At 34.0% G+C, this 20,093-nt stretch overlaps 1 protein-coding gene across 2 annotated transcripts in view; it reads left to right on the top strand.

Annotated features, from left to right (window-relative positions):
- The window catches only part of LOC148952407 (uncharacterized), a 44,158-nt gene that overhangs the window by 13,676 nt on the left and 10,389 nt on the right, over positions 1-20,093 (top strand). For both annotated transcript variants that reach the window (XM_089089865.1, XM_089089864.1), the window contains exons 2-4: positions 4,934-5,160; positions 8,998-9,177; positions 13,289-13,557. In XM_089089865.1, the coding sequence (XP_088945991.1) occupies positions 4,935-5,160; positions 8,998-9,177; positions 13,289-13,557 (675 nt within the window). In that variant the 5' untranslated portion in view covers position 4,934. The remainder of the gene's footprint in view (positions 1-4,933; positions 5,161-8,997; positions 9,178-13,288; positions 13,558-20,093) is intronic.

Below are 20,093 nucleotides of genomic sequence, written 5' to 3'. Positions count from 1 at the left end.
GCAGGTGTACTTTTAATATAGAACAATATGTAAAATTATAATAAGTTTCGATGTTTATTCTTTAAAAAAAAAAAAAAAAAAACATACTCTGGTGCGCTGTTCAATGAATTTGTTTCAATGGGTCCTCAGATTTGCTTTGGCCCTAGGTAAATACCCTGAATAGACTTATTAATAAATCTGACCATCTTAATAGCCCATTAACCATGATAATAGCCTTTTTACCTTGCATGTTGTTCTTCGCTGCCTGATTCTCTTTTTTGTTTAATTGTGAAAATGTAGTAATATTAATAATAATTCTTCGGGAAGTTTTGCGTTATGCTTATATCGCTATAAAAGGGTCAGTATGTGTTCGTTTATTAAGTTACTTCAATTTGCGGGTATTAAGTTGAAGCAAAAGAGTGATGTATAGCAGTATGCATGGGAAATAAATAATTTGGGCTATATATTAGCACATTACGGGATGGGGTGGGGGTAGAGTAAATTAAAGCTCTTTTGGGGATGACAAGAGCATTGGCACCCATAAGCTGAATTTACGGGGGGTTTTAGCTGGTCTAATCGGCCCTTCCAATGCTGTATAATAGAAATACCAAAACAAAATATAAGGCATCATCATTCAGCCCGGGGGGCGGCTGGAGCCCCCCTCTGCCCCCCTATATGGGCCCCCATGGACAAGAGTAATCCTAGAAGTCCTAAAATACTTATATCATTCCTAAAAGTGCTTCACTTTACTTCAACCCCCCCCCTGATGTGCAAAGATATAGCTCAAATTATAAGTTATTCATGCATTTTGCCATATGTCACTTTTATTTCACCTTAATCCCCGCAAACGACTGAAAATGTATTTTAAATAGTGGTGTGGGTATAACAGAAAGGCTTCTTTCTTCGTTCAAGTCCATGATTCCCAACGTGGGGCGCATGTCCCACTGGTTGGGTATGGCAATATTTTGGTGGGTCATTGGCAGTACATGTACTTTTCGACTGACTATACTTTAGAGCCTTAATTTGGAAAAGAACATTTTTCATGCGAATAGTGTCGCATTCAAATGCATAAAGCAAAAAAGATACAGGCTAATATTGTAATTACGTCATGCGTTGTATATAGGTGTTGTGAGAGAGATATGAGATATGAGATGAGATATACATTTATTAAAAAAGAAAACAAACACTATTTGCCTTTCGCTTTCCAAGAAAGGCAATAAGCTTGAAAGGGCAAGCGAGGTTATCACTCTCAGCTAATTAAAACAACATTCATACCTTGCTACTCAATACAAAAGAAACTTATCTGATGAATTAATAAAGGAAAAAAATAGAGAAAGAGGAAAAGACAAGAAGTAGATAGAAAAAAAAGCAAAGAAAAGCATAGTAAATCAGAGAAATACCTTAAATAAAATGACAACCTAGAGCGAGCTTGACACCAAAATCACTCACGAGGCACAAGAAACTTCTTTGCCCATGACTTGTAAACCGGAAGAGTAGGCGCATTTGTCATAGGCTGGAGTAATCTTTTTCGAACATGGGGACCATCATGACGAATCACAAAAGATGCCCGAGTGGTGCTCCTAAACTCATGATTTAAGTTATCAGCTTTTCTTGTATTATGATCATGTCGGTCTCTATTAAAAGTAAAAAGATTTTCAAAAGCAGAGGTGAGCAGCTGATTCAAATATTTATACGAGAAAATCGCGACTTGATAATCTCGAATTTGGGATACATCCATTAACTTATTCTTTTTAAAACGCTCATGAGCAGGAACCTCATCAGAATCATCAAATTCAGATAATAATTTTACAGCTCTATTCTGAAGTTTCTGTACTCTTTTGAAACATGTTACAAAATTACTTGCCCATATAGAGCATCCGTAGCTAATATATGGGTAAAATATAGAAAAATAAATCATTTTCAGGAATCTTTTTTGGGACTAGATTTTTAATTCTTCGGATCACCCCAAGGCCTCTGCTTAATTTTTCAGCTATTCCACTTGAATGGTTTTTCCACGACAGGTTTTCATCAATTAAAAACCCCAAATACTTCGTTGTTGCTACTCTCTTTATCACATTTTCTTGAACCGTGATATGGTCAGTTCCAGCACTAGACGAAAGTCTAGAAAATATCATGAAAAAAGTTTTAGAAAAGTTTAGGGTTGACATATTTTGCTGAGAAAAAGTTAAAAATTCAGAAACTGCATTATGAATTTTATTATATAAAACATCAAGTGAAGGCGCTGCCAGAAAGATCAAAGTGTCATCTGCAAACAGTATGACACCATCCTCTGACTGGTAGTGTTTCACTCGATCAATGAAAATAATGAAAAGTAGAGGTCCCAGGATTGACCCTTGTGTGGCCCCGCACTCTATTTTCTTTTTTGAAGATTAAAATGACCCGTTCCGAACTATCAGATACCGATTGTGTAGATACGATGAAAACCACTCCAGACTTGAACCCTTCACCCCAATCGAGTCAAGAGCTTGAATAAGTTCTGAGTGGTCCACCGTATCGAACGCTTTTTTCATATCCAAAAACACAGCTTCGGGTATGAGACCAGCTTCAAATGCTTCACTAATCCAATTAACCAATTTCAGAACTGCTATATCCATAAATAGCCTTTTTCTGAACCCAAATTGATTCTCCATTAGAATTTTATTCTTTTCAATATAATAAATTAACTGGGCATGTACAACTTTCTCATATAACTTAGAGAAAAATGGGAGAATAAATATAGGTCTTCGATTCGATGTGCCATCATTTTTCCCTTCTTTCGAAGGAAGAACCACCCGTACAATGATTAGCGCTTCGAAAGAGACTCCAACACCTAGACAAAAGCTGACGAGGCTCCCCAAGAAAGGTAATTCACTTGTTATTGTGGCTTTTTTTAGTTTCAATGAAAACGCATTTATCCCAATTAACCTCGACTTCATCGAGCCCAGGAATCGGGCAACTTCACGTTCCGAATATCTTGCAAACTCAAAGGAATTCTGAGTTGCAGGCTGTCCTTCAAAGACAGATCCAAAACTCGCAGATGTGCATAATTTAGCCTGCGCTTGATCCCAAAGTCTTTTTCCTTTATTTGCAAAATAACCACAAAGAAATTCAGACATGTCTTAAAAATCAGTAAGACGACCTCCTGTTGTCTCCACGATTCTCACCTCCTCCTTACTATGAAATTTACCCAAAAGTTTATTTATTGTTTTCCATGTATTTTTCATATTCCCTTGATTTTCATGAAATTCATTTTGAAAATAAAGTTTCTGAGCATTCCGTTTTACTGAATTTAAAATATTCCGAAATCTTTTGAATTTTATAAAATTATCATCTGGTCCGACCTAAAAAAGATACCAAGTTGATGGCCTTTTAAGGTTCCCTCAGGTGAATGCGCGTAAAATTCCGAATAACAAAATCTAAATATTACAAGAGGGCATCAGGATTTAAAAAATGCATAGCCCAAAATCGGTTGGGAACCACTGGTTTCAATCTTGCATATATATGCATATGCGACTAATTATATGGCTTCAATTTGTTCACAATTCAAAAATTTTGGCAAATGATAAGGTAATGTATAATCATTAGATAATTTAAATATATTACATAATTGCGAAAAATACATAGCTGATAATGAATCAGATTTGCCATTTAGTCAAACTACGCCTTTTTTCATTCTTAAGCTGTTTTTCCACCACCTCACCAAGCATTGTTAGCCAACAGTTTTGCTAAGAATTGCGTTTCTGTTAGCTAAAAAAAAAATATTAGCTAACACTGCTGGAGAATTTATTTTAAAAAATCAGATCATTCCTGGAAAAAATAGTTGAAGAATTTGATGTGGAATATTCAAAAATTGATAATGCAGCAAACCAAAATGGTTCGTATATACGCGATAAGTATTGATAAAGAATCCGTCATTACTAATTTTTCCTACAGTTGGCAAATCCTTTGGCTGATATATTCAACTAAAGGTTCAATTAAAATGCTAAATTTGTCCAAGCTTTTAGTTGTCATTTTTCTAATGTTCAATCCAATTGTAATACACTGATAATTGTTAGCTTACAATTATTGACAGCTAACACTACCGTTTCAACGAGTTAAAAGAAAATTGCTCGCAAATGTCATTAATAAGCAGTTGAACGATGGAAAACCCTTTATTTACTGCTGGGAAGCTAGAGGAGTCAACGGTAATTAAAATTGAGAATCCGGGTAGTCAAGCGAAAATGTCTTTAAAGCTGTTTTGATTGGAGTAAATTTTCATTTTGGCATCGGGTTCTATGTCGTTCATTGAAAAAAGCTAATATTTTTGTAGGTGAGTTTTCGGTTCAAAATTGAAATTTCTGTTTCTCCGGTTTTCAACAAACAATCAAATAAAATGATAGCTCGCAGTTTAAGCTTATTGTTCAACTTCCCAATTGTAGATAATGACATTATATGGTAAAATTTGGGCCTTTGTCCCCCAACAGCTTTTCACTAAAGGAATGAATAAGAAAACGGATGATAAACGAAGTATTCCACTTCCACTGGGAAATTTAATTATAATAGGGTGGCTTTAACTTTATAGAAATTAATTCCTATCTCCCCATCTCGGCCCTCAGCTAAAGTAAAATTGCGAGTAAACTAACTATAAGATTACTTAGGTGATTATAAATTTCCTGAAATTTTTTAGTAACAAGAAATCAGTGCAAAATCCATATATTGTTGAATGGGATTTTTAATTAATATTTACTTAACGTAATTAACTTTTCAAATAACACTTACCATAAAATAAAAGAACATGTCTTTAGCGATATGATTTTCACAACTTTCTTGCATGGGAAAGTATTTTCTCGTAATATTGCTATGGTTAAAATGTTCTAATTTGCCTTTATTTTTTAACTGATAATTAGGAATGTGAAAGGATCTAAAATCTGAAAGTGAAACGAAATGCTTATATTAATGATTTTCTTCTTTTAAGAATGCGCCATTATCTCCTCCTTGTTGCGGTAGCAACTGTAGCGACTGTTTCTACTGCTCCTGCTGACACTGAAGATGACCGTCAAACCACTATGATGAAGAAAGACCTTGTTGAAACAACAACTCAGATGATGAAGAAGTCATTGGAGCAGCAAAGACAAAAAACCTCGTCAGTCAATGATGGTGGAAGACTTCTGTCATTACCTAACGCCGAATCTTGCAAGAATAGTAAGTCTATATTCATATGGATCATAATTATTAATGTGACTGTTGAATAAGTAAGCAAGCCCAGTGGCAACCTGATGCCACTAATGTTGAATAAATACACTAGCTACCACGATTGGTATAGTAGGTGTAAGCCACCCCTATTGGCATAGTAGGCGTAAGCCACTGGTAGGGGGGGGGGTAAGCTGTTGGAGTAAATAAGTAACACTAGTCTACTTAATTCCAACCTTGGACAGCTAAAAAAATCGCTATATCAACTGCTTACAAATAGGCTTGCCTGCTATCGAAATGGGACTAGCTATAGGCTATAATTGCAGACCAATACTTTACACCCGTCGGAAAAATCTGGGAATTGGGATTTTCCCAATTCTCAATACGAGTCCTTGGTATAGCTTAAAACTACCTCTGACTACCAAACTAAGCTGTTGGGTCGGATTAGGGGTTCATGAACGCAGATATAACCAAGGGAAAATTATATGAGGAGGCAAAACCTTTTTTACCCCCAGTATAGGCGCTCATCGGCATCCTGTCTGCCGAAAAATACCAAACTAAAAATAGGAATTCAATACTCCTTTGCACGTCCAACCTTTTTACAACCCCTTTAGAATGGATTTTTACGTGCCCAACCAAGATGGTGAATAGAGGAAGAAAAGTCTATTGCATGAAGTTTAGTTTGTTCGTAATTCGGTTTGAACGCGAGGGAAAAGGTGGCGCCTACGTTTGCAAAAAAAAAAAAAAAAAAAAAAAAAAAAAGAAAAAAAAAAAACACTGAATTCTGATTACATAGCCAAGCCAAGCTATAGGTGACTCCGTTATGCAACTATGAATAGTCTGTCACATAATCATAAGAGTTTTGAAGAATTCAAAGGTAGTTTTATCTGGATCTAGAAAGAATTATCTAGATTTATCTGGAAAAGAATTGAGTGTCCAACAACACCTAACAGTGAGGTTATTTGCATAGTCTCTGGTAATTGCCTATCTATTGCGAATCATACTTGGGGAATGTTTAAGACTGAATATTTGAAAAATGGTTTTATTTGAAACTGCATAATCGCTTGAAAAAATGTTGCAAAGTGGGTTATCCTCTTGATGCGATGTATTATGCGGTGTATAAAACCTAAAGTTGATCCTAGGTAAAAGACTAGTTCCGTAATGGGTATTTTTCTGTGCTTGTTGCTACAAACTATGATGCAAAAATTTGCAATGGGGGGGGGGATCCAAATCGTGACTGTGAAACTCTGGAAACCTAAAAGATGTGTTTTGTAACAAAAACTTGGTGATGATGCCGCTTCAAGTGTGTCTTCAAAGGTTTGTCCTCTAGGATACTTCAATATCAACGTACTTTGAAATACCTCCCAAGCTATCCAGAATCCAGAATTTGAATCATCATAGCCGAGTTGTTGGCGCACTGGACTTGAAATCCCAAGAGAGATTTTATTTGGTTTGGAACTGGAGTTAATGTACTTCGATTTTAAGGCACTTTCAAATACTTTCAAGCTACCCGGAATGCACAATGGGATTCAGCTGCGTTGGAAAATTTGTCATCGTCATGTCAATGTTTAGTTTATCCTCTAATGTACTTCGATATCAAAGTACTTCGGATTTCGGAATGCCTTTCAAACTTTCCCGAAGGTAGCTCCTGGAATGCACACTGAGATTCAGTTTGGATTCGTTATGTGATGTTTGGTTTATTCTCTAGGATACCTCGATATCAAGGCACTTCAAATTCCTTTCAAGCTATCCGGAATGTAGTTCCTGGATTGCACAAGGGGATTCAGTTTGAATCGTCCATTCGTCATAGATGAATGCTGAAATTTGAAGAAAAGCCTGATATACCTATTTATGAGCGGGGATTTAAGGCGAAGATTTTCTTAAACATTATCAATTAGTGCATGTGACATACAATAAATCATGTCATGCGCAATTCAGTCTATTGTTATTGAAGTGTGGCCCATGGAATACCCTAGAAACCTTAGATCTTGTGATCTGAGACGCATCAATTTTGGCCTCTCTGCCTGTCTGGTTTTAAGTTGATGTGTGTAAGTTTTAGTATGCTGATTCAATAGAACAAGAATGCCATATATTCATCAAACAACGCTGTCGAGTGCGGTCTCGATATGACTTTTCTTTTTAGCAGAACACATTCTACATATGTATATACACCTTGGCAAGGGAAAAAGCAAGAAAATTTCAACATGTCTCATCATGCACATTCGACTCACTGGGAACAAAATAACATCGGGATAATCAATCTACTCCCACCCGTAGTTGGAGTCTAACAATATAATTTATGACACCACATTGACTAATTCTGATAAAATGAGCAAACGCAGAAATACAAAGAAAAATGATTTTATTCCACAGCCTGTGAGAAAAGCCGTAAAATGAAAAGACGAAACTCACTGTTGGTTTTTCACTGTTACTTAGACAGGACTTCTTCTCTTTTATTTTCTGTTTTTCAAGGTTTGCCTTTTAAATTGTCCTGAGGATTTTGATTTTTTCTTTTATTTGTACTGAGAACACCTGAACTGATGCCGAACTATTTGCATTTTTCTTTTTTTTTTAATAACTGTTAAATCACCTTGTTTTTTTCGTTACTCAATGTTTTGGAGTATTACCTTGTAATATAAGATGTTAATACACAATCTATTGCCTATATGTGTATTTCAATCAGCACCCTGTTCTAATAGAGAAAATGCTACCGTCATGACTATTTAATCCTGGTTATTATGTTTTTAAGCCAGCAATTTTTTTACTCAGGTTGCAAAACAATGCGATAAGCACTAGACTGAGCTCATATTAAAATTGTGTTGCCAGCCTGCTAGGATTGGTAATCCAGCTCTCTAAGAAATGTTTCCTACTTGATGCACGATAGTGTAAACTGTTAAAAACCAATTAGTGTTAAATCAATTAGTGTCATTCCTGAAAAAAAAATCCCAGCGATTTTGGTTGTTTCAAAATTATGAAGTCGTTATGGCAGTGCCACATTTTCGTCAGTGCTGCCACATTGAACTGTGAAAATAAATAAGCAAAACTACTTAGGTAGATTTGAAAAGAATAGCTCATAAAAATTCAAACATTAACAATCTGTTGATTACTAAAGATACTACACCTTTAAAAGGAATCAGCTCCTGCTTAAGCTGTTTAGTGCCTTGTGTTTTTAGCTTGGGTTTATTCTTTACTGATTTTTACTCCATGTTTTTTAATTTGTTTCCCCATACGATCAAAAACTGCGTAATTACATTTGAGTCTTTTTCAATAAAAAATAGATTCTAAAATTTTCTTTTTTTTTAAATGTATATAAGGCTGTGTACATTTCTATTTGACCAATAAAACAATCAAATTTTATTTTAACTATCCTGGTTACTTCAAAACAAGGCTTGGTGCCGTACAGACAGATTGGTCTGTAAAATAATTTTTAAATATGTAGAAAGTCATTGAGAGGTGGCAACAACGGAAGATTTGAACGAGGCGAAATGGTGAAAGAGCATATGATAGTGTGTTGGCCCCTTGTGGCTTACAACAGAAATTATACTGGTAGTAGTATTGTCTAATTTTAATTTTTTATAGAAAACAGTCTTTTCAAAATTCTTTCGAAAAAATGTAATAAAAAATATCAAAATTAATTTTAGCTAAATTGCAGACATTAGAACCAAAATAGTGAATAAAGAAGCCAGATATTACGGTAGGAGCCTTGAATGGGAAAATGTTTCCAACTTGAAACGGGATAATCATTGCAAAAATAAAAGTAACTTAAACCATCGACCATGGAATAAAGCAGGTAAGTTATTGTTGTTGTTACTTTTGAAAAAGTATGATTCTTTTTGTTATTTTTTATAGGGCCAAAACATTTTGAATTGAACGGCCACTGGTATTTCTTAAGTAGCAATACGACTGAGCACAAAGATGCAAAAAATGATTGGCTAGATTCGAGAAATCTTTGCAGAAAATACTGTATGGATGCAGTTAGTATTGAAACAGAAGAGGAAAATGAAATTGTATTCAATCTAGTTAAAAAGGGTGAGTAAAGTGAAAACTAAATTTTTCATATGTCACCATATGTGCTGGTGGAAAGGGTTGCCAACAAATTCGGTTATCTTGTGGAGAAATTATGAATTCCAGAAGAAAAGGTATTATAAAGTTAAAAAAAAAACTGCCTTACATTTTTACAACTTCATACGTAAAATTGAAAAATGAGAGAAAGGTATAAAGGACGAACCATAGACCATAGTAATTGAAGTTTTAAAATATATAGTAAAGAACGCAATCTAGTAATAATTGCAAAAACTATGTAAACTATAACATATTGTGCTATTATGTAAACTGCAAAAATATTTAACTTGTCTTAGTAACAATTTTGTGATGATTTTTAAAACTAAAAAATTTCCTGAAAATTTTGAAATAAGTTTTAATTGATTTTAGCTTATAAGTTAAATTAGCTAATTAGTTTTAGCTACAGTTAAATCTATTCATTAAAATATTTCCTAAAAGAAATCATGGTGAAAATAGAAACGAAAACAAATTAAATTCAGCCAGCTGAAGGTATAAAACAAATTGAATCCTCAGAAAACGAACAAATAGATGATCAAAAAGTAACTGAAGAGGAGACAATCACAAATAAAAGACACCCAAAAGACAAAAAATAAAAAACAATTATGCAAGAAATACAAAAAAAAATGAAAATACAATAGGCTAGATATGTCGAAAAATACGTTAAAGCAGCATAATAGTAAAAACGAAATAGTAGACCCTCTCATAGCTGCTTTCCAAAATAATTCGGATGATGATGGGGAAGTTGATACGATGAAATGTGGTGAATACGATGAAGTTGGAAAGTTGATACGATGAAATGTTCAGTCAATAATAAAAGAACTGGTGATACCGTAGTTGATAGACAACAAGTAAAAAAGAAACTAGAGTATAAAGGAAATCGTTGTATGTCCAAAAAAGACGACGACAAAGCAAGGAGTGTAACAAGTATTAAAGGAAATGCGCTAAGCTCTGAGACAGAGTCAAAAGAGAATACAAAAGTTTGGTGTTATGTTTTCATCATGACAAATGATAATAGGTATTAGATTATTGGTTACGGGCGGAGCTGGCGTTGGAAAAACTGTTAAATTCAACACCTTGAAAAACCAGGTTGACCGTTGCTTTGGTACAAAAGCAGTAAAGGTTGGAGCTTTAACTGGTGTAGATGCAAGACTAGTTGCTGGATCTACATTGCGTAGTCTTCTAAAATTGCCAGTGCAAAAGGATGGCTTTATAGCAACTGTAAATTATTTAAAAGTCATTAGGCAACAATGGAAGGATATTGAATTTATCTTCATTGATGAAATAAGTATGGTTTCGTCAAAATACTGTGTATGATTGATTTGAGAGTGTGGCAGCTGAAGTAGAAGCATACAAACCGTTTGGTATCTCAATATAATGGCTTTGGAGACCTAATGCAGCTTCCTCCAATAAAGGGATCTCAGGTATTTCAACAGCCTTTAAGTAAATACTTTCTAAGACCACACTGGCTATACATGACATATGAAGCTAAGAGAGGAAAGGAAATAATAAGTGAAAAATTAAATCAAAAAGGGGTGAGAAAACATTGGATTTTTTTTTGTTTTTGTTTTTCTTTTTTGTTTAGCACTGAGGACGACTTGGCGGAGGTCCTTGTCGAAATATTTGTTTGTTCCTCGTCTTGATGTTTTGCCACTGTCTGACAAAAACCTCGTTTTCTCACCCCTTTTTTGATTTTATTTTTCATTTATTATTTCTTTCCTCTCTTAGCTTCATACAGCCTTTAAGATTTCTTTCAGCAACACATTTGTGGCAACTCTTCTCATTAGTTGAGCTGACGGAGAATATGTGGCAACAAGGAGACAGAACATTTGTTGATTTGCTCCAGCAACACATTTGTGGTAACTCTTCTCATTAGTTAAGCTGACGGAGAATATGCGGCAACAAGGAGACATAACATTTGTTGATTTGCTGAATGCTTTGCGTATTGGTAAATTAAACTCTCAAAATTTTAAAACTTTAGTGTCCAAAATGCTAGACAACCCAACAGGTGCATTTACGCTTGACAAGGCATTGCGAACTTTTCGATTAAGAGCTCAGGTGGATATTCACAATCAGGTTGTTCTTGTGCACTTTCGACAAGATGGAGTTCAAGTATTTACAATTCGTGCTTAAAATCTAGTAGTTGGCGTAGTACGCAATGCTTATAACGTTGATCGGACTGCTGTCACATCACATCACACGTTGATGAAGACTATTGTGCCAACGGATGTCAACAAAATAGGTGGAATGTTAACGGAATTGAAGATTTTCGAAGGAGCGAAAATTATGGTTCGATCAAATACATATGTGGAAAAAGGTCCAGTAAATTGCGCAAAAGGCTTTATAATTAAAATAAATCAGCTTCATTTTTGACGAAATGAAATTATGTAGGTATCGCATCTGTAAACGTTGATTTTGGTCCAGCTTGAATGCATATAATTGAACCAAGGGCAGTTCAATTTCTTGTAAAATACAACTATGGTACAACTGAAAGAAGATTGGTGCCAATAATATTGTGCTGGGCATGTACAAGACACAGATACAAAGAGAGACTCTAGATGAAGCTGTTGTGAATCTTGGAAGTTCACTTTTTGTGCTTGGCCCAGCTTACGTTGCTCTAAGTTGAGTTAGATCTCTGGAAGGAGTTCGAATAGACTGGTCAAATTGTAGTAAATATACTGGAAAGAAGCTATGCAATCTAGATGCTATTCGAGAAAAACAACAAGTTTTACAAACAAAACAGAACAGAAAAAAAAATAGTTAAACAACTAACTATAGACATCTAACTGTTTGAGTTCTTTATTTGAGTAAAATGCTTCAGCACCAACCTACTCTTTGAATCGTTTTAATAATGTTTAAAGTATGTATATCAAAAGTATCTGGACTACTCTTCAGTTTCAAAAATTACTTATGGATATCTAACTATTCGCACTTCCTTATTTAAGTAAAATGCGAAGCATTGAGTACTCTAGTATTTGCTGTATCAAAAGTTACCTATGGATATCGAAATATTTACAGGTCTTTATTTACGTAAAATGCGAAGCATTTACGTAACGGCGAACGATCGTTCGCCGTTTACCATTTTAAAATATAACGTTAAAAAAAGGAAATATAATATCTACAGTAAACTATAATATAGTAGGCAGGTATGCTCACTGCTACATTATGCCTACTGCTGCAACCATGATATTTCCAAAATACTGACATGGCTCTGCACAATATTAGCCTCAGGAGACTTTGTCCTGTGATCAGCAGCTTGAAGTCATCTTAGCATTCAGAAGTAAACGCTAAAATGATCATAGATGTTTGCTTCGCCAGTGGCGGTTTCCATTTACGGTTTTCCTGAGAGATGTCTAAGCAAACGGGGAAAAAAAATTCTATTATTTATTCAGCGTTGCTGTTGCTTAGAGAGTTGTCGTTCCATCTAAATTTCTAAGTAAGCTGCTCAAAAAAAAAATTCTTGGGCTGGGTCAAGCGGAAATAAGGGCACTAAATATTTGTCAATTCTAAGCAACAATTACAAATAGCATATTCAAATTTTTCGATTTGATTTTTGCTTATTGAGGTATCTATATATTTTTTTTCTCTTAAGAAAGAGAGTAACTATTTTCCCTTTATTTCCTCTTGTTGTTCTTTTTTCTGATGATTGACGGAGGAAATTCTAAACAGAGAACAATTCGGAGAACGAATCGAACAAACGGAAAATCAGAACGATTGAAACGGAGAACGGAGAGAGTTTGAAATTGTTCTATTGATACGTTAAAAGATAACGTAACATGTTTTATTATTTCTTTTCTTGTCCACAAAAAATCACAAACTACTAAAAACCTGAATAGAAATAAGCAGTAATTAAGCATGGCATGTAAACGAGGTAAAAAAAAAACACGTCGACGATTACAATAAGTAGTCTGTTTTTGACGAAAACTTTAAAATGAATACAATAGATTTTGACATGGTTTTTTGGGTGATCAAGTGGCTGGGCTCAAATTCTAGATGCTAAATTCTCTGGACTTTTTAGTTTTTTTTTAAGAACAAATTTTGTGTTCTTTTTCTGGTATTTTTATTTATTCATTTTTTACAGAACGACTACCTTATATTTGGACATCTGGTCGTCTTTGTAACTTCAAAGGTTGTGAAGATCGCGAAGACTTACGCCCTCTTGAAGTACTCGGTTGGTTTTGGTCTGCCTCTGGAGTGAAAGTTCCTCCTACCAATAAGAAACCTGAAGGTTGGGAGAACCAGCCATGGAGTCAAACAGGTCACTTTAAACGCCCTCAACCAGATAATGCTGAATTTGAAATAAACGAAACAACAGAAGCTTGTCTAGCTGTTCTCAACAATGTTTACAAGGTATAGGAAAACAGTTCTTGTCAGCTTTTTAATTAATTTTTCTGTTGTATTTTGAGCTAATCTAGAAACGTGAAATTTTTGTAGAATATTTTTCGGATTGTGAGAGTGGTGACAAAGGTACCAAATTAAAAGAAAAAAAAAGAAATAACTAGAAGATTAGCGTCATAATTAAAATCCCAATTTAGTATAATTTCTCATATGTTAAAAGTTATATTCAAGCTCCTAATGATTTGACTCTCAGAATAAGAAAGTCGAGCTCTTGTGCAGTGGATAAAGTAGGCTCTAAAACTCTGCGGACTGCGGACTGTGAACTGCGGACTCTGCGGACTGTTCAAACCTGACTGCCATAAGGTTTTCTCTCCCAAGGACTTCGTTTTCATACTCAGCATAACAGGAGTCTGATGACAGGAGTTTTGACAGAGCGTGCTGTAGTTGACAAATTCGGGGTTGGAATTCACTTTGAATGAGTTCTTTATGCTGGGAAGGCTGAGAATTGCTTTTTTTAAGTAGCATGACGTGAAATAGTGCCCAACAATGATAGATCTTTATCTCATGTCAAAGGAATGAAATGACTTGTCTATACCCGTATTCAGCTATTTGCGTTGGATCATGAAATACATAAATATTTTTTTGTATATGATGCTTCAGATTTTCATTCATTTATCTTTAGATTTATTTTCCATTTTTTTCTCCATTTATTTAAAATCAATTATGAACTCACTTAAATGTTCAGTTTTTAATCTGAACACCTATAGCTGTAGATAGAACACCTATAGGTAGAACTTAGAATTTAAGGGTCAATGAAGGGTCAATAATGTATATCTTTAAGGGTCGTATTTAAGGGTCAATGAAGGGTCAATAATGTATAAGGTCAATGAAGTATATAAGGGTCAATAAGGGTCAATGAAGCTAGGTTGAACACGATGACTGAAAATGGTTGGTACCACTTTGGTGGTTGGCAACATCTGAAGGACATGTGTTAATAAAATGAACGTGGTACAATTAGATTTCTTATTTTGTTCTCTTTCCAAATACCATGGCAACTATTCTCACACTGCACCCCACCCGATATTCCCTGATATACCCCTAATATCATATTTCTTCTGTGTTTTGCATCTGTGGTACGTTATTCCTTCTTTATTATTATTTATATTGTTATATATATATTTTATTATTTTTATATTATTTTTCTCGTATGTTTGGTTATTTGAGAACAGTGCGCCAAGATATGAGTAGAAGGGAGGGTACCAGCCCCACGATTCACCCCTGCTGCCACCTACAACTTTTTTGCATAGTTTAATGGGGACAGTGTCAATGACCTCTTTCTCCAGGTGTGTTTTTGGCACGCTCGAGGCGAATGTTATGATCTAGGAAAGAGTATTTATTGTTGTTGTTTTTGGCCAAGTGCCCGCTAGGGAAGAATGTTATGATCCAGAAATAGTATTTGTTGTTGTTGTTGTTTTGGACTTCCCCTTTCTTGACAGATCAATCAACCAATGACATCATCTGTCTGACCTTAAAAATTTTCGCCTAGAAACGATTCTCCAGGAATAGATCCAAGTCATTAATGTCTTTGACTCGGAAACAGTTCTACTGGTGGAACTCCAAAAGATATTAATAACCAAACGCCATGGAAACAATTCTCCAAGAAACATCTTAGCGATGAATTGTTTTAGCGTGGGAATCAGGTTTTTTAGTAATTTGAAATGCGTCAGCGCAGAGATGCCAAAAACAAAAGGAACACGCTGAAATTACGTTTAGGGGTTATTTGGGCGAAACCGTTTTAGGGAATTATTTCGGCGAAACAGTTAGAGACATTTTAAAAGATGATTTAAAAGATGATTTTAGAAGAGGATTTGAGGGTGAAACTCTGTGGTCGTTATAATACACAAGTTCCATTTGAACAGTGTTATGGGGTCCCCTACCACAACTCCAAAGGGTTCCGATCCCCCCACCCCAACCCGAAGGACGCCCCCGGGCCTCAAAGGTCCCCCCGACCCCCAAAGGGCCCTCGGCGCTCCAAAAGCTCCTGAGCCCCCATTTTAATACTTTTTAAGGCTTTATTATATCTTTTCAGATCAAATTATTATTTTAGTGAATAATTTCGGCAAAACAGTTAGAGACATTTTAAAAGATGATTTTTGAAGACATTTTAGAGGAGAATTTGAGGGTGAAACTCTGTGGTCGTTATAATACACAAGTTCCATTTGAACAGTGTCGTGAGGTCCTCTACCCCGACCCCAAAGGGCTCCGATCCTCCTACCCCGACCCAAAGGGGCCCGATCCCCCTACCCCAACCCCAAAGGAAGCCCCCCGGTCTCCAAAGGTTCTCCGGGCTCCCAAAGGGCCCCCGGCGCCCCAAAGGCTCCTGAGCCACCATTTTAATACTTTTTTAAGGCTATATTATATCTTTTCAGAACAAGTTCCTTTCTTAATGTCATTCCTTAGCCCATGTTTACAAGTTGAAGTACCTGTCCTTTTCACCCACAACTATACTTTACAGCTTTTTAGATACCTTAACACCAAGAAATACCTTTCAAAAGGCATTTCAGAGCAAGTTTCTTTCTTAATGTCATTCCTTAACACATTTTCCAAGTTGAAGTACCCATCTTTTTCACCCACAACTATACTTTACAGCTTTTTGGATACCTCAACATCAAGCAATACCTTTCAAAAGGCATTTCAGAGCAACTTCTTTTCTTAATGTCCCTTCTAAACCCATTTTCCAACTTGAAGCATCCGTCCTTTTCACCCACAATTATACTTTACAGCTTTTTAGATACCTTAACACCAAGAAATACTTTTCAAAAGGCATTTCAGAGCAAGTTCCTTTCTTAATGTCATTCCTTAACTGACATTTTTAAAGTTGAAGTACCCATCTTTTTCACCCACAACTATACTTTACAGGTTTTTGGATACCTCAACATCAAGCAATACCTTTCAAAAGGCATTTCAGGGTAACTTCTTTTCTGAATGTCCCTTCTAAACCCATTTTGCAACTTGAAGCATCTATCCTTTTCACCCACAACTATACTTTACAGCTTTTTTGAATACCTCAACACCAAGAAATACTTTTCAAAAGGCATTTCAGAGCAAGTTCCTTTGTTAATGTCCCTTCTAAACCCATTTTACAAGTTGAAGTACCCATCCCTTTCACCCAAAACTATACTTTACAGCTTTTAGGATACCCCAACACCAAGAAATACCTTTCAAAAGCCATTTCAGAGCAAGTTCCTTTCTTAATGTCCCTTCTAAACCCATTTTCAAACTTGAAGTACCCATCCTTTTAGCTTAGAGTTTTAGTTTGGTTTAGTTTTAGTTGAAAGTTTAGAGTTTTTAGCTTAGAGTCTTAGCTTATAGTTTTTGTCAGAGTTCTAGTTTAGTTTTAGTTAAAAGTTTAGAGTTTTTAGCTTAGATTCTTAGCTTAGAGTTTTATTTAGAGTTCTAGTTTAGTTTAGTTTAGTTACAGTTAAGAATTTAGAGTTTTAGCTTAGTGACTTAGCTTAGAGTTATAGTTTTAGTTTAGTTTTAGTTAAGAGTTTAGAGTTTTTTAGCTTAGAGTCTTAGCCTAGAGTTTTTGATAGAGTTCTAGTTTAGTTTTAGTTAAGAGTTCGATATTTTACCTTAGAGTCATAGCTTAGAGTTTTAGTTAGAGTTCTAGTTTAGTTTAGTTTTAGTTAAGAGTTTAGAATTTTAGCTTAGAGTCGTATCTTAGAGTTTTTGCTAGAGTTCTATTTTATTTTATTTTTAGTTAAGAGTTTAGAGTTTTTAAGCTTATAATTTTAGCTTAGATTTTTTTTTAGAGTTATAGTTTAGTTTAGTTTTAGTTAAGAGTTTGGTTTTTCACATTGGAGTCATAGCTTGGAGTTTTAGTTAGAGTTCTAGTTTGGTTTAGTTTTAGTTAAGAGTTTAGAATTTTAGCTTAGAGTCTTAGCTTAGAGTTTTTGTTAGAGTTCTAGTTTAGTTTAGTTTTAGTTAAGAGTTTAGAATTTTAGCTTAGAGTCTTAGCTTAGAGTTTTTGTTTAAGTTCTAGTTTAGTTTAGTTTTAGTTAAAAGTTTAGAGTTTTTAGCTTAGAGTCTTAGCTTAGAGTTTTAGTTAGAGTTCTAGTTTAGTTAATTTTAGTTAAGAGTTTAGAATTTTATCTTAGAGTCTTAGATTAGAGTTTTTGTTAGAGTTCTAGTTTATTTTAGTTTTAGTTAAGAGTTTATATTTTTTAGCTTAGAGTCTTAGTTTATAGTTTTTGTTGAAGTTCTAGTATAGTTTAGTTTTAGTTAAAAGTTTAGAGTTTTTAGATTAGAGTCTTAGCTTAGAGTTTTTGTTAGAGTTGAGTTTGATGTTTTACCTTTGAGTTTCAGTTAGAGTTCTAGTTTAGTTTAGTTTTAGTTAAGAGTTTGGCGTTTTACCTTAGAGTCTTAGCTTAGAGTTTTAGTTAGAGTTCTAGTTTAGTTTAGTTTTAGTTAATAGTTTAGAGTTTTTAGCTTAGAGTCTTAGCTTAGAGTTTTTGTTAGAATTCTAGTTTATTTTAGTTTTAGTTAAGAGCTTAGAGTTTTTAGCTTAGAGTCTCAGCTTAGAGTTTTTGTTGAAGTTCTAGTTTAGTCTAGTTTTAGTTAATAGTTTAGAGTCTTAGCTTAGATTCATAGCTTAGAGTTTTTGTTAGACTTGAAGTTTAGTTTAGTAATAGTCAAGAGTTTTAGAGTTTTTAGCTTAGAGTCTTAGCTTAGAGTTTTTCTTAGAGTTCTAGTTTAGTTTAGTTTTAGTTAAGAGTTTAGAGTTTTTAGCTTAGAGTCTTAACATAGAGTTTTTGTTGAAGTTCTAGTTTAGTTTAGTAATAGTTAAGAGTTTAGAGTTTTAGCTTAGAGTCTTAACTAAGAGTTTTTGTTAAAGTTGAAGTTTAGTTTAGTAATAGTTTTAGCTTAGAGTCTTAGCTTAGAGTTTTAGTTTAGTTTAGTTTTAGTTAAGAGTTTAGAGTTTTTTAGCTTAGAGTCTTAGCTTAGAGTTTTTGTTAGAGTTCTAGTTTAGTCTTAGTTAAGAGTTTAGAGTTTTTAGCTTAGAGTCTTAGCTTAGAGTTTTAGTTAGAGTTCTAGTTTAGTTTTAGTTAAGAGTTTAGAGTTTTACCATAGAGTCTTAGCTTAAAGTTCTAGTTAGAGTTGAAGTTTAGTATAGTTACAGTTAAGAATTTAGAGTTTTAGCTTAGAGTCATAGCTTAGAGTTTTACTTAAAGTTGTAGTTTAATTAAGTTTTAGTTAAGAGTTTCGAGTTTTAGCTTTGAGTCTTACCTTAGAGTTTTTGATAGAGTTCTAGTTTAGTTTAGTTTTAGTTAAGAGTTTGATGTTTTACCTTAGAGTCATAGCTTGGAGTTTTAGTTAGAGTTCTAGTTTGGTTTAGTTTTAGTTAAGAGCTTAGAATTTTAGCTTAGAGTCTTAGATTAGAGTTTTTGTTAGAGTTCTAGTTTAGTTTAGTTTTAGTTAAGAGTTTAGAATTTTAGCTTAGAGTCTTAGCTTAGAGTTTTTTTTTAAGTTCTATTTTAGTTTAGTTTTAGTTAAAAGTTTAGAGTTTTTAGCTTAGAGTCTTAGCTTAGAGTTTTAGTTAGAGTTCTAGTTTAGTTAATTTTAGTTAATAGTTTAGAATTTTATCTTAGAGTCTTAGATTAGAGTTTTTGTTAGAGTTCTAGTTTATTTTAGTTTTAGTTAAGAGTTTAGAGTTTTTATTTTAGAGTCTTAGTTTAGAGTTTTTGTTGAAGTTCTAGTATAGTTTAGTTTTAGTTAAAAGTTTAGAGTTTTTAGCTTAGAGTCTTAGCTTAGAGTTTTTGTTAGAGTTGAGTTTGATGTTTTACCTTTGAGTTTCAGTTAGAGTTCTAGTTTAGTTTAGTTTTAGTTAAGAGTTTGGCGTTTTACCTTAGAGTCTTAGCTTAGAGTTTTAGTTAGAGTTCTAGTTTAGTTTAGTTTTATTTAAGAGTTTCGAGTTTTAGATTAGAGTCTTAGATTAGAGTTTTTGTTAGAGTTCTAGTTTATTTTAGTTTTAGTTAAGAGTTTAGAGTTTTTAGCTTAGAGTCTCAGCTTAGAGTTTTTGTTGAAGTTCTAGTTTAGTTTAGTTTTAGTTAATAGTTTAGAGTTTTAGCTTAGAGTCATAGCTTAGAGTTTTTGTTAGACTTGAAGTTTAGTTTAGTAATAGTCAAGAGTTTAGAGTTTTACCATAGAGTCTTAGCTTAGAGTTCTAGTTAGAGTTGAAGTTTAGTTACAGTTAAGAATTTAGAGTTTTATCTTATAGTCATAGCTTAGAGTTTTACTTAAAGTTTTAGTTTAGTTAATTTTCATTTAAGAGTTTATATTTTTATCTTAGATTCTTAACTTAGTGTATTTTTTATAGTTGTATTTTAGTTTATTTTTAGTTAAGAGTTTAGATTTTTACATTAGAGTCTTAGCTTAGAGTTCTAGTTAGAGCTCTATTTTAGTTTAGTTATATTTAAGAATTTAGAGTTTTAGCTTAGTCATAGATTATATTTCTAGTTTAGTTTATTTATAGTTAAGAGTTTAGA

Source organism: Artemia sp. Qi Xiang Cuo, chromosome 5, assembly GCF_049724085.1.
Source record: "Artemia sp. Qi Xiang Cuo chromosome 5, ASM4972408v1, whole genome shotgun sequence".
Lineage (NCBI taxonomy): Eukaryota > Metazoa > Arthropoda > Branchiopoda > Anostraca > Artemiidae > Artemia > Artemia sp. Qi Xiang Cuo.
This window is presented reverse-complemented; position numbering and strand designations above follow the sequence as displayed.